The following is a 13,489-nucleotide window of genomic DNA, read 5'->3' as shown; positions in this document are numbered from 1 at the left end:
AATATTTGCCCCTTTACTGAGTTCTCTTTTTTTTTTTTTGCAAATTTCTCACACATACATGTTTCAGCTCAAACAAAAAGTGTGATCATCATGTAAAATACAATTTCATTTGTTGCAGAAAACCTCAACTATCTCAACCTCGTGGCGCTATATGAAAAAAAGTAAGTTCATGTGAAACCTGGCCCCACCTTATCATGCAAACACAATGAGCGAAACTCTGGCTGATTGGCCCAGAGTTTCACACCCAGTTTCACACCTTGGCTCAGGCGATTAGAGGATCATCAGGGGGTCCTTTTGTCCCTCTGTGGGGGGGTTTAAATCTGGGACTCTCCACCATTTGACCTTAGAACTGAAGAAGCTTCTCGGATGAGAGGTGAAACGTCTTCAAGTAACTTAAAGAAGTCCAGACGCTTTTCTTTGCAAGCTCCTTTGACTACGATGACCTGGATGACTGAGAACCTTCACAGACATATTGTTCCAAACATAACTTGTTGCCCACATGTTGCCCATATCTTCATGCCATATTTAAACTGTTTGCTTGGCATATATTGTATGAAAGGACAATCCTCCCTAAAAATGACCAGGCACTCATCCACCATGATGTTTGAATTTAGGACCTAGATAAGTGACTGGCACTCCACACACTTGCCTGTGATCACTGCCAGTTTGTCTTATTGACGACAGCCTCGTCTCGTATCACAAGACCAAGGACAAGCAAATCATCCATAACAACATGAAGTGTTGTAGTTGCCCGAGAAATTGTCTGACCAGACTCTGCATACCATAAACTCCTGATAGATTAATTTCTAAACACCACTTAGAATTAAGACTCGTGTATGCTTTGATGTTGTAAGTCGCATTTACCATTATGGTTTTGATGGACTCAGTCAGGAGCCGTTCTCTCTCCTCCTCACTAGTGTAGTGATCAAATATCTAGAAAAGAGCCTCATTTATAGTGTATTGGAGCTGCTACATAATGAACTGAAAACTTTTTGAGGCATGTCTCAAAATAGTATTACACATCAAAGCTTCACATTTTTTTGAAAATGTTAAGAAATCATTTTTGTGGACAAACTCATGGAATCTTAGGTCAGTCTAATCAAATTAACTACATTTTTTAAGAGATAAAACTTTTAAATGGGTTAAATTTGACCAGAACACAACATGAAAACCGTTCCAGTAGGACTTAATATTAAGATCACAAGCACAATCCCAAGACCTGAGAACTAGCTAACCTAAATTCATAATTTAGTTTATTTGTTATTAGTAACTCCTGCACTTTTCTGCTCTGAGGAGCAAAAATGTCTGCTCTGAAGATTCCTATTGAAAGCCTCAAACCTGGGGAGTCGCAGAATAATTAAAAAGATTTAAACTGTGATAGAAGGTTACTGACCTTGGTTTGTTAAGCAGAGCAGCCATGAGATCAGAACTAAAGATAAATGACACACGGTTAATTAACATACTTAACTTTGTTTTTCTTTATGGCAAAACAAATAAATAAAGTGCTATCACAGAGATAATAAAATAGAGATTATAGATCATGCCCTCTATTTCCATCTTCAGAGAAACAGAGTTTTCATTCACTGACAGCATTTAGAGATAAAACCAAACTGTTGTTATTTTTCTCCAAAAATTGTTGTATTTTTAAACACTAAAACACTGAATTTAACACATAACATGTAAATAAAATACTTACAGAACTGAAATTGTAATGAAATTTCCTCCATAGCACTTCTCAGTTTTGTGATTTTTTTTACACCTTTTTTTGTTAATATTACCAACGAGAGCCCGCCCACTTCCTTAATGTCGCTCTTGTTCTCTCTGTCTCTATGTGCGTGTGAGTGTGTGCAAGTATTTGTCACACTAAATTTATTTTTTCTTTTGTATTTTCTTACTCATTTTATTTAAATAAAAAATGCACAGCCAGAATTAGCCTAAATAACCTAAAACCAGCAGTTTTATCATTGGTGACTTTACTTCATGCTATTACCAGCTCCTATGGAGTCAAGGTCCCCACCAATGACTGTACTGGTAGTCGGCAGGCACTATCCAAAGCTGTATACTGTAAACAGGGGACAGTGTCAAAATATGTTCAACAACAAGTATTATGGGCTCCTACGGTTAATGTTTGTGCTGTTCTTTGCGCTGCACATTTCAATTTCCACTACCAAACTTGGAAAGACCAGCAGTGACGCCTTGTGGCAAAAGAGTGTATCACATGACATGATTGGCTGACTTACTCATAACAAGCAAAAGCATGATTACATATGTATTGCATATTTTACTCTCTGCAATTATGATCAGGCTCTATGTACTTGTTCTAATAATTATAAATTATTATTAGTAGTAGTGGTAGTAACATTTCTGCAGGGGCCTGCAATACACACAAAAAAAATCTTTATTTTTTACATTTTTACACTTCTGTACAGGTGCTATATTTTTTGTACATTATAGAGATGGATTCTAGATGCACCAGTGTGCCTCAATTCAAGGAAAATTGTGGTTTTAGAGATTTTTGAAACTGAACATGCCATGTCTGTGTGTATTTTTATGACATAGTTGTGACAGACTTCAAAGGTGATTTTGGCAGTGTCATGAAAATGATATGTATTGCCAACACATTTGTTCAGGTTCCTACAGAGACAGGCACCTGCTGGTGAGGAAATCTCAAAAGGTCCTCCAGTCCAGTCCAGTCCAGTCAGTGATATAAGTCATTTATTCCTACACTCAAATACAATCCACAGGAGCAGTTCAAAAATGAGTGCTCCTACCAGTAGCAAAAAAAAAAAAAAACTGAAATAATTTTTAAACATTTCCATGTCACATCAAAGTGTGTAAGCTTTTCCTTTTTCTTTTTTGGCATCTAATACCATTTAATCTCCATAGACTTTATGACCAACATTTTACAGGCAGAACAGCATGCTGAAACATCTTTCATTTTTAACAGCGGCTTGCATCCAAAGATGCTGCTGCCACAATCCACCTGTTTGAGCCTACCTCCTCTGTTATACCATCAAAGAGGAAGCTTGGACCTATGAGAGCAACAGCTTCACACCCAAGCCAGTTCCTCATCAGCCTTCAGACCTGGGCCAGTCAACGTGTAATAAAGATATTCCTTACTGGCACCATTTTTATGGTGGCAACTTGTATTTCGCGTATTTTCTGAGACCTTAAGTGTAGTTCATGGGTAGAGGCCATCAAATAAAGCAGAAGCATACCCCATTTGCAGAATGACACTCAAGTCATGACAAACAATAACAACATAATACGACAGACATTTAGATTAATGTTCCTCAAGACATTGCCAACACATTTAGTACTTCTGTGGATTAGTCAGTAGTAGTAGTGCAATGCTGTATTGACTTTTCTTAACTTGTCTGCTACATTTTAATAGTCTCTTAGACTCTGTAATAAATGGCTTAGACAATTTTTAAACAATGGGTAATAAATTATAGTTCAGTGTACCGTGGATTCCAGTGGGTGCAGAACCATCTCAGCAATGATAAAGAAATGGAAGGGTCCTGAGCTGAAATTCAAGTGTGTTTTTTTCTCTCAAAAAGGTCTTAATATTTATGTAAATGTGATATAAAATAAATGTAAAAGAAATCTTAACACTTTTAGGCTGGCCTACATGGATGTAGATGAAAATTTCCATGTTAACTTTGAATTTAAGCAGATTCGTCTTAAAAGATATATTTAAAAAAAATAAAGACTTGCAAAGTTTTCTGAAGTCTCTGCAGACTGATTGACTGGTTTCCCATCATTATTTTTATAATACTGCATGACTGAGCCTATTTTAAACTGCTGCAAAGAACTGGACTGTCTTAAATTTTAATGAAATACTCCTGGTATAAAGCAAAAAAAAATAAAAAAAATGTTTAACTAATTCAGAGTAAACAGAATCATACTTTATATTGCCAGCGTAACTAACGATGAAGCCTGAGATATCGTGTACTTCCTCGCGGAAGTCGAACACTTTAATCGCACGCCCTTTCGTACACGACCGTACACGAGAGATCGCCAGGGAGAGAGAGGGGAGGCCTATAAAAAGGCACACTCACTGTGACTATCAGTGACTTACTGTCATCTGGTGAGCTTCAACAGCTCTGCAGAAGCGGACATGGGAAGGGCGGCTTTAATATCTCTGCTGTTGACTTTACCAGGTGTCGTCTTCTTGGGGCTTACATCTGCACGTAAGATTTAAAAATGTTTATTCTGTCCTTTTTTCCTGTGAAGTACTGTTTCACGATAGTAGTTTTGATTGTGCTGAATGCAGACGAAGACATTCAGGACTTTCTGTTCCGTCATTGGAGGTTGTTGATGTTATCTTACTGAACTACACACGAGACTCGCCATTACGCCAGCGAGTATCCTTTATTATTCTCAACCCCCTCCCCACAAGAACCCAGCACAAACGTTCCCACCTCCTATCATTTACCCGATACTACAGTTTTCTTGTCAAAAAAACAATTCTGTCATGTCAGAAAGCGGATGAGACTTTTGAGATCAAGAAGGAGCTAGTGAAGAGAAGCGCTCGGAATATCCCCTCCTCCACGGACCTTTAGAGTGGATAAAAGTCCCTTAGATCAGAGGAATGGAGGCTGTTGTTACGTGTTACGTTGTTGTTACACCAGATGTCTTTGGTATCCTGCTGAACCCAAGCCTACGTACATGGTACACACCCTTCTGAAAAAATCCAGACAACAATTCATCACCTTTGTAATTACACTGCACAGTGAAGCTGTTATTATTATGGACGTCTTTGAAAAAAAAGAGTGCTTCCTGTGTAACAACACATGTTCTCACTTTATGTTATTATGATAAGAAAGAAAGAAAGTAGAGTCAAGTTCCCCAACATCCAAGAAGAAGGACAATCTTTACTGAAAACTGTCAATTTTAAATAAATACAAAACACACCTAAAAAATAAAAATAAATTTTGTTAGTCCAACTACAGTTTGGCATTTACCACACCAAGTCTAACAGCAGCCTTGAAATGTTTTATATTTCAAGCTACTTTTAATGCAGTGAGATATTAGAGCATTTTTAATGACAAATTGAAGACCACAGAGCAACTAATACCGGTCGCCCGTAATCTTTTATAAAAAAAAAAAATTTTCATATAAGGTGGGGAAATTCAGGCTAATTATAAAAGGATCAGCAGAGCTCAGTGGTCCTTCTGGAGTTTCTGTAGAAGTAAATGGTTGTGCATGCTTTGTGTTGTTTACAGAGCCAATAGAGGTCAAGGCTAAGCCTGGAGAAACTGCCTATCTACCATGTCCAGTTGCGAGCAACATCAAAGTGGTAGAGTGGAGCAGACCTGACCTCAACCCAGAATGTGTCCTTTTGTACCAGGATAAACAGTTTGATCAAGACAGTCAGAATCCATCTTTTAAGAACCGAACACAACTTGACATAAAGGATGGAAATCTGACTTTGATTTTGCATGATGTTAAAATTAATGACACTGGAACATATGAGTGTCGTGTCCTCGCAAACCGCAGAAAGCGAGGTGTTGACCCCATCCACATCATCAACCTGAGAGTTGATCCTCCAGGTGAGTGAGTAGAGCTCAGTGTGTGTGTGATCAGAGGTGAAGCTGCTTCCTGCTTGTTGATGTTTGTTTCTAAAGATGTTGTTGATGAGACTTTGTAGAAAGCAGCTGGTCTGAGTGATGTGATCAGAGTGCAGTAGATAATGTCTGACAGCAGTTTGAAGAGGAAATGGATTCTGTTCTGTTCTTCACTCATCACCTACCTGACAGCTGACACCTCACACCTGTTTCTCACCTGCAGGTCAGCCAGGAGGACACACAGAGGATGGAGGGAAGGAGGATGGATCTGTTGGACTGACAGGAGGTCATGGAAGAGGACATTTTCCACTGATAGCATCTTTATCATTTATTTGTGTGGTTTGTATTTTGACCACTGTAAAGTATTTCTGTCCTACTCGTGATAAAGCAACTGACACGCAGGTGGCATGAAATATTGCACTTGACAATTTTTATGTCACAGCAGACAAACCAGAGGATCTTGTATTATCATCCACCGTCGTTACAACAAAGAAATCTAAAGCAACAGTATCAACATGTTTCAGGGTTCCCATTAATTTTAACTATAAATATGGTAGAAACCAAGGGAACCCAAAACCCTTCAAAAAAATAAGGAAATATGCCACAAAATGTTCAGCTGGAACAAAATTAACGACAGTAGATTTAGCTATTCCTCATGTCTGCACCAACAGTATAGTTTCCCTCCTCGAGCTGCCACCTTGTCGTGGTGGAGAGGCTTGTGTGCTCAAATCCTGGAGCGTTCAGTTCCATGACAAACAGGTTTCAGGTGATGAGCCAGACTAAGAGCAGCTCAACAAAAAAAGTGATGGACTGAGTAAATCATGTGTCTTGTGTGACTTCTAGTTGTATAAACCAACTAAAAATAAAAAAAGAATGAGAGCTCTTTAACTGAGCCCTTAAACTTAGGTGCAGACTTTTGTGGATATTTGTGATACAAATATCAAAGAGAGGTACCTACCTGCAAAACTTTATCTTTAACAAATCAGACAAAACTAATCTACATTTAAATCACTTATAAAATACAAGAAATCTGGTTTTCTGCTGTAGTTGGGACTGGTGGAGCTCCTGTATATTAACTGCTTCACACTGTTAATGTGTTGTTGTTTATTTTTTTAAAAATCAGTGAATATACAGGAGGTTCTCATCCCCTGCTGTTGTCAAGTGCTTTATTTACTAATTTAGGAAAATGAATGTATTACATTTTCTTCTATCAGAAGTTTTGGTTCAGGCTTTATTACAAGCACAGAGTGAAATGTGTATTAATCAACTAATCTTTATATTTAATAAGTGATCTAAAAGTAGATTTTTTGTGTATTTTTGATGTATCCTTTAATACAATAACTTAAATAAAACCTTTTTTTCTAGATGGATATTTGCATAAACATTTTTATTTTTACAAGGTAGAGAATAAATTACACTCCACATTTTGAAAGTAACATTTGCTGTTGGTTTCCTTTCTCCAGAAATGATCACAAAAGCCATTCAGTGTGTAATCCTGATCCTGTTGGTACACACCCAGTATCTTGTTGAAACAGCACTAAAGTACGTGCGACACACCCTCTGGGCTTTGCTCCAAGTAACCACAGGTGGAAAAACACAGATACCCATTCATTATCTACCAAGTTAATCCTTAGAGCATTTTTTTGAAAACATCCTTGCGTGTCTCCTGATAATAATCCTCCTAGCTAGTCTGGGCCTGCTCATGTAATTAGAGACAACAAAGTGAAGCTCTTATTACAAGGTGCAGGAGTTGTACTTTACTTTACTTGATTCAGCACTGGGTATTAAGGGAGAACAAAGCAGTTCCTCTTCAGTATGATATAAGTTTTCTCTTATTTCCTTTGTTTATTAACAGAAAATAAGGCAGACTTTTCAAATTATGTTGCAAACAGTTGATGTGTGGACAGTAAAAGGTTTCTAGGGATCTTGGTTTATTGACAGAGCTCAAAGAAAATTCCTTGTGCATTACTGAAACAGAAAAGGTTTGCCTTTATTTCTTTAGAAATGAATGTTATTTTTTCCTTCATGAAACTGAGCGTGTTTCTGCAGGTCCTCTCATGCTCCTGCTTTTACAAGAATCCTGCTGATCAAGTCTAAAAATAGTCACAACAAACTGAGCTCAGTTTGGCCTTCTGTTTCTGTATATTTTTCACCAGGAACTGCAGCACTAAAGACTTAAAGATATAGATTTAGTATTCCCTTATAAAAATCTTTAGATATTATTTAAAACATTCTGGTCAAGTTTTTCATTCTGACCTTTTTCTTTATATCTGATATTAAAACATAAAATTTGTTTCATAATAGTCATGTTTTTTTCCATGATCTCTCTGTAAAACAGCCTTTACAGTTTTACAAAGTCCTGTAAAACAATAAGACCTAATGGTAAACTGATGGCAAAGACACTGTCTTTAATGACATTGTGTCATAAAAAAATTAAAATATAACTTGCACAGCACATGGCTGTTAGTTCAGAACAAGTTCAACTCCAATCATCCCAAACATACATGCTTCTGTCTTTTACATTTGAGAAAGTGACGTTTAAAAGAACAGATTGCCATCTTGCCACTTGTCATTTATAATTCAAAGAAAGAATCTAAAGATAATTTATGATCTGAACAATGTGATCAGACTAGTTTTAATCAGTGGGATTTTCTTTGTTTCTCTTCTTGTAAATTCAGTTCCCAGAAGAGGAACCACATAGTTCCTGTTAGTTATCTGGGGGGTGGGGCACTCACTCTAAATGGACTGACTGGGCCTGTCCCTGTCTACACAGCAGAGAAAATAAAATTTAATGAAGGGCCTTATTCAGTGGAGGTTTTGTGGTTTGAAGTGTTTTGAAAACTGCTGTACCTCCCACTCCACAGTCTGAATCAGATGTCATTGCTCCGTTTGGAGCTGAGTCACATGAAAAGTCCCGCTGATCACACACAGCATGACTGTCAAATATCCCCTTTAGATCAAATTATAAAAATATTCATATACATATATCTATATGTATATCTATATATATATACATATATATACATATATATATATATATGTATATCTATATATATATACATATATATATATATATATATATATATATATATATATATATATATCCTATTATCCTATATATCCTATTTTTTTTCTATTTTAGGATAGAAAAAAAATAGGATATGTCCTCTATGCAGACATAGAGGACAGTTACAAGTACCTGGGGATCCCGCAGGCGAATGGGAACAATGAAGAGGCCGCTAGAAAAGCTGCAACCACCAAGTACCTGCAGAGGGTCAGGCAAGTCCTGAGGAGTCAGCTGAATGGTAATGTTAGGAAATCAGTTTTACCCCGGTTCTTTTTATTCCTCGAGCATCCAGAGATGGCACCGGACTCAGTAGTCATTTTCACAAAATCTTTATTCATCTTTATTCATCTTCATTTATCTTTACTCTTCTTCATTTAAGCATGCACTTCCAGAAGGGAAGATGAGGCCGGTGCCCCTCTGCAAAAATCCTCACCCCTTTGTTAGTTACAGCCAGCTTTATAGAAACGTCCCCATCATAAAGCCCCCTACGGTGTGCTGCAAATTCTGTGTCTGTGTCTATGTGCACGAGCACGTAAGTAAGTGTGCGTGTGGATGTGTGTGCGTGACAGTTCAAACACTGGGTGTAGGTAACTCCCTAGAGGTCATAAAACCCCTCTCACTTCCAGACCACAGGTATCCAGTTACAATGTTGATGTGTCCCATACATCCTCTGGGGAATTTCCACTCAGCATTAACTCTTCTCTGTTTTACTTTCACAGCTCAAGTGGGGGAGGGGTCTCCTACAATAGTTCTACATTATATTTTAACACATTTCTAAACTTTAAATCAGCTAAATATTCTACAGTAAGAACAAGATCCGGGCCATCAACACGTACGCCCTGCCTGTGATCAGGTACCCTGCTGGGGTAATAGGCTGGCCAAAGGAGGAGATAGAAGCCACTGACATAAAGACAAGAAAGCTCCTTACCATGCATGGAGGGCTTCACCCCAAGTCCAGCACCCTGAGGCTGTACGCTAAGCGGAAGGAAGGGGGCCGGGGACTGGTGAGTGTCAGCACCACAGTCCAGGATGAGACAACGAACATCCAAGAATACATTGGGAAGATGGCCCCAACTGACCGAGTGCTCAGTGAATACCTCAGGCAGCAGAAACCCAAGAAAGAGGAGGGAGACGAGGAACCATCATGGAAGGACAGGCCCCTGCACGGTATATACCACCGGCAGATAGAGGAGGTGGCTGATATCCAGAAATCCTACCAGTGGCTGGACAAAGCTGGACTGAAAGACAGCACAGAGGCACTAATCATGGCAGAACAAGAACAAGCTCTGAGTACAAGTGTTAGGTTTTGTATTGTTGATTGTCATTTATGCTTAGAAATATTTAACCATATATGCTTAGAGGTGTATAATCAATTGTGTAGTGATAGGACTGTGATCTTTAGCAGGCTGCAAAGCCTTGGTGTGTATTCCACACTAGAATGCACACCCACAGCCTAGGAGCATAAGAGAGATCCTATCTTCTCTTTATTGATATATGGTATAGCAAACACACGTATATCTCTTTAAGTATAAGAGCCTTTTGTTCAGATGGACCCGCTAGACTCCTGGCACCAGCTTTGGGGAGTCTTCACAGGGTCACATCTTGACCTCACACAAATCACACACACACACACACACACACAGGCAAGGTACTCTTTATGTTTATGTAGACGTCATATGTTAATGAACCTATGCATATTCATGTAACCTCAATAAAAGAGTAGTGTTACGGGAGAACGGATGAGAGCAACTGGGGTCAAGTGAAGGAACGGCGTTTGTCCGGTTCTCTCCCATGCACAAGAAACATGAAGAACTTTGCCTACTCGTGTCTTGCTTTGCTGTGTAATTATATTGTCTTCAACGTTCCAGCGGATAGGTTCAAGCTACAAACCTATCAACAAGATCCATAGAGGCTGGGGTCTATCCAGTGTTGGGAAGGCTACTTTTAAAATGTATTCCATTACAGAATACAGATTACATGCCCCAAAATGTATTCTGTAACGTATTCCGTTACGTTACTCAATGACAGTAACGTATTCTGAATACTTTGGATTACTTAATATATTATCATGCTTTTTACAACAACGTGAATGTACTATTGCTGTGTGATTTATTACTATTACTGAAGGTCCGCGACTCCGAACTGTAGTAAAGGGACCTCTGACTAATACGGCGGGGTCCCTGTCGGCTCGTAGCCGAAAAATAGCTTTACTTTGTTGTGTGGGTCAACTTTTCTTGCGAGAGACAGAGAGAGGCGTTGAAAGGCTGCTCCAATGGAACTTATTGTTTTCGGAGGAAAACACGAACACGGTGTACAGTCGAGTCTTAATAGCTTACTTACAACTGGGCTCGTCAGGCACTCTTCTTGGCTGCAGTGGTTATTATTATATTTACATGCTTCCAGCTCCCGTTTTTCCTCGACGACAACTCGTACCTTTCCACTCCCCTTTTTCTCCCTCCTCGCGCTCACAGACCCATAACGTGTATGGCAGTCCATTCTCCCTGCAACACGGACTATACTGCCCATGATGCTACATTCTTTAGAGCTATGCTGTTAGCTTAGCACAACAACAACAACAACGAAAAGGCGCTCTCTCACCCAGGAAACACACAGTCGCAGAGAGAGAGAGAGCGTCGCCCTGTAACTATGGCAACCGTAACGCTGCCGCCTGGAACAACAGAACGTAGCTGTCAAACAAAACCCAAACAGTCCTGACCCGCGACAAAATGAAACAGGAAAGTACCGCAGTGTAATCCATTTATTTCAACAAAGTAACTGTATTCTGAATACCACCTTTTTAAACGGTAACTGTAACGGAATACAGTTACTCATATTTTGTATTTTAAATACGTAACGGCGGTACATGTATTCCGTTACTCCCCAACACTGGGTCTATCACACCAGGCAAGACCCCAGGTGCAGGCTGTGTAAAGATGCCCCAGAGACAATCCAGCACATAACAGCAGGGTGCAAGATGCTAGCAGGCAAGGCATACATGGAACGCCATAACCAAGCGGCCGGCATAGTGTACAGGAACATCTGTGCCGAGTATAACCTGGAAGTCCCGAGGTCAAAATGGGAGATGCCCCCAAGGGTGGTGGAGAATGACCGAGCTAAGATCCTGTGGGACTTCCAGATACAGACGGACAAAATGGTGGTGGCTAACCAACCGGACATAGTGGTGGTAGACAAACAGAAGAAGACGGCCGTAGTGATCGATGTAGCGGTTCCGAATGACAGCAATATCAGGAAGAAGGAACACGAGAAGCTGGAGAAATACCAAGGGCTCAGAGAAGAGCTCGAGAGGATGTGGAGGGTGAAGGTAACGGTGGTCCCCGTGGTAATCGGAGCACTAGGTGCGGTGACTCCCAAGCTAGGCGAGTGGCTCCAGCAGATCCCGGGAATAACATCGGAGATCTCTGTCCAGAAGAGCGCAGTCCTGGGAACAGCTAAGATACTGCGCAGGACCCTCAAGCTCCCAGGCCTCTGGTAGAGGACCCGAGCTTGAAGGATAAACCGCCCGCAGGGGCGTGCTGGGTGTTTTTTTTTTTATATATTATATAAATAAAATAAATACAAAAAACACCAAAAAAAATACATTAAAGAATTATAAAGAATCACTGCATTGTTCTGTTTGTGTTATGTTGCGTTCTACTTCTTTGTTTAAAAAGGATTCATACATTCAATGGTGCTGGGTGCGGTCACGTTTGTGCAGCTCTCATCTCAGTTCAGCTCCAGGCAACACGAGGTGAAAAACACGCTGACAGAGACTGCAGCACTGAAGGCTTATAGATATGTGTTTCATATTTATTTATCTAATTTTTTAGATGTCATTTTAAACATGTTGGGTAAAGGTTACACTCTGTTTGACTTACATAAAAGTCATAAAGCAGGATTCAGATAAGTTATTTATTGAACAAAGTCCCACCTTTAAAACACAGGATTATTACTTAAGGCTGATGATAAACCTGGACTTTGAGCTTCTTTTACTGCAGTATATATTTTTATAAAACGCATTAAAATGTAACCTTCACAGCTCCTAATGAGCCTGTGACTGTAAGAAGAGAACAAAATGGAGGTTGTGGTTTGCCGCTCAGCTTCACCTTCAGTCACTGTTGTTGAAACGGGGAAGTGTTTTTTTTGTTGTTGTTTTTTGTTTTTTTTTACAGAGAACATAAATCAGAAACTAGTTTCAGAATATCTTCAGACTTTAAAACCATTTCATCATTCAAATCTTTACAAATCTCTCCCTGAGACTCTGAATGTCAAAAATGGGATCCGGTCGCTTTTATCAGTCATGCGTTTCCAGTTTGAACCGGTTCTTTTCTTTCCTGTAATTTGTCTCTCTGTGTTTTATGAGAAGCAGACTGTTCCTCTTAAAGTCATCATGTGGTCAGAACAAAGCTGCTGATGAAAGACTTGAAATGCAAAGAGCAGAGCTGAATGTAATAACTGGATCACATGGAGTTACAGCTCGAGGTAACTGACATTGTGATATCTGTGGGACTCATTTACTCAGTAACTCAATGAGAGTTCTAGGCTGCCTCATGTAGGTCAGCGTTTCTGTGACATTTGAGTCACATCTGGCCCACACAACTCTTTTTAGCCTTCCTCTGCTGTCTCATATTCCCAATGTGAGACTCAGAAAGATGAAACAGAAACATTGCTGTGGAATTTCTGTGGTTAATACAGAGACTGTGCGACTAAGAATTAAAACTGTGTTTCAGTCTGTGTTCAGGGCCGGGCTCTGCCAGGAAACAGATGACATGTCTTTGTTTGAAACTGTTTTGCAATGTAGTTTGAACACCTCCCCCACACCATAGAAACAGCAGAGCGCTGCCTTCTACACAGA

The 13,489-nt window shown here is 39.5% G+C and overlaps 2 protein-coding genes across 4 annotated transcripts in view; one reads left to right on the top strand and one right to left on the bottom strand.

Moving 5' to 3' along the window:
* LOC146673529 (programmed cell death 1 ligand 1-like) overlaps positions 1-6,227 on the top strand; it is a 104,140-nt gene extending 97,913 nt beyond the window's left edge. For all 3 annotated transcript variants that reach the window (XM_085401972.1, XM_085401974.1, XM_085401971.1), the window contains one exon: positions 5,794-6,227. In XM_085401972.1, coding sequence (XP_085258098.1) covers positions 5,794-5,981 — 188 coding nt within the window. In that variant the 3' untranslated portion in view covers positions 5,982-6,227. The remainder of the gene's footprint in view (positions 1-5,793) is intronic.
* The window catches only part of LOC146673524 (uncharacterized), a 272,508-nt gene that overhangs the window by 162,077 nt on the left and 96,942 nt on the right, over positions 1-13,489 (bottom strand). The gene's annotated exons all lie outside the window — the stretch shown is intronic.

The sequence above is a fragment of the Rhamphochromis longiceps genome, linkage group LG3 (assembly GCF_057381845.1).
Source record: "Rhamphochromis longiceps isolate RC_006_pf linkage group LG3, R_longiceps_female_GT1.1, whole genome shotgun sequence".
Classification (NCBI taxonomy): Eukaryota; Metazoa; Chordata; class Actinopteri; order Cichliformes; family Cichlidae; genus Rhamphochromis; species Rhamphochromis longiceps.
Note: the sequence above shows the minus strand (reverse complement) of the source record. Positions and strands in the feature narration are given on the sequence as shown.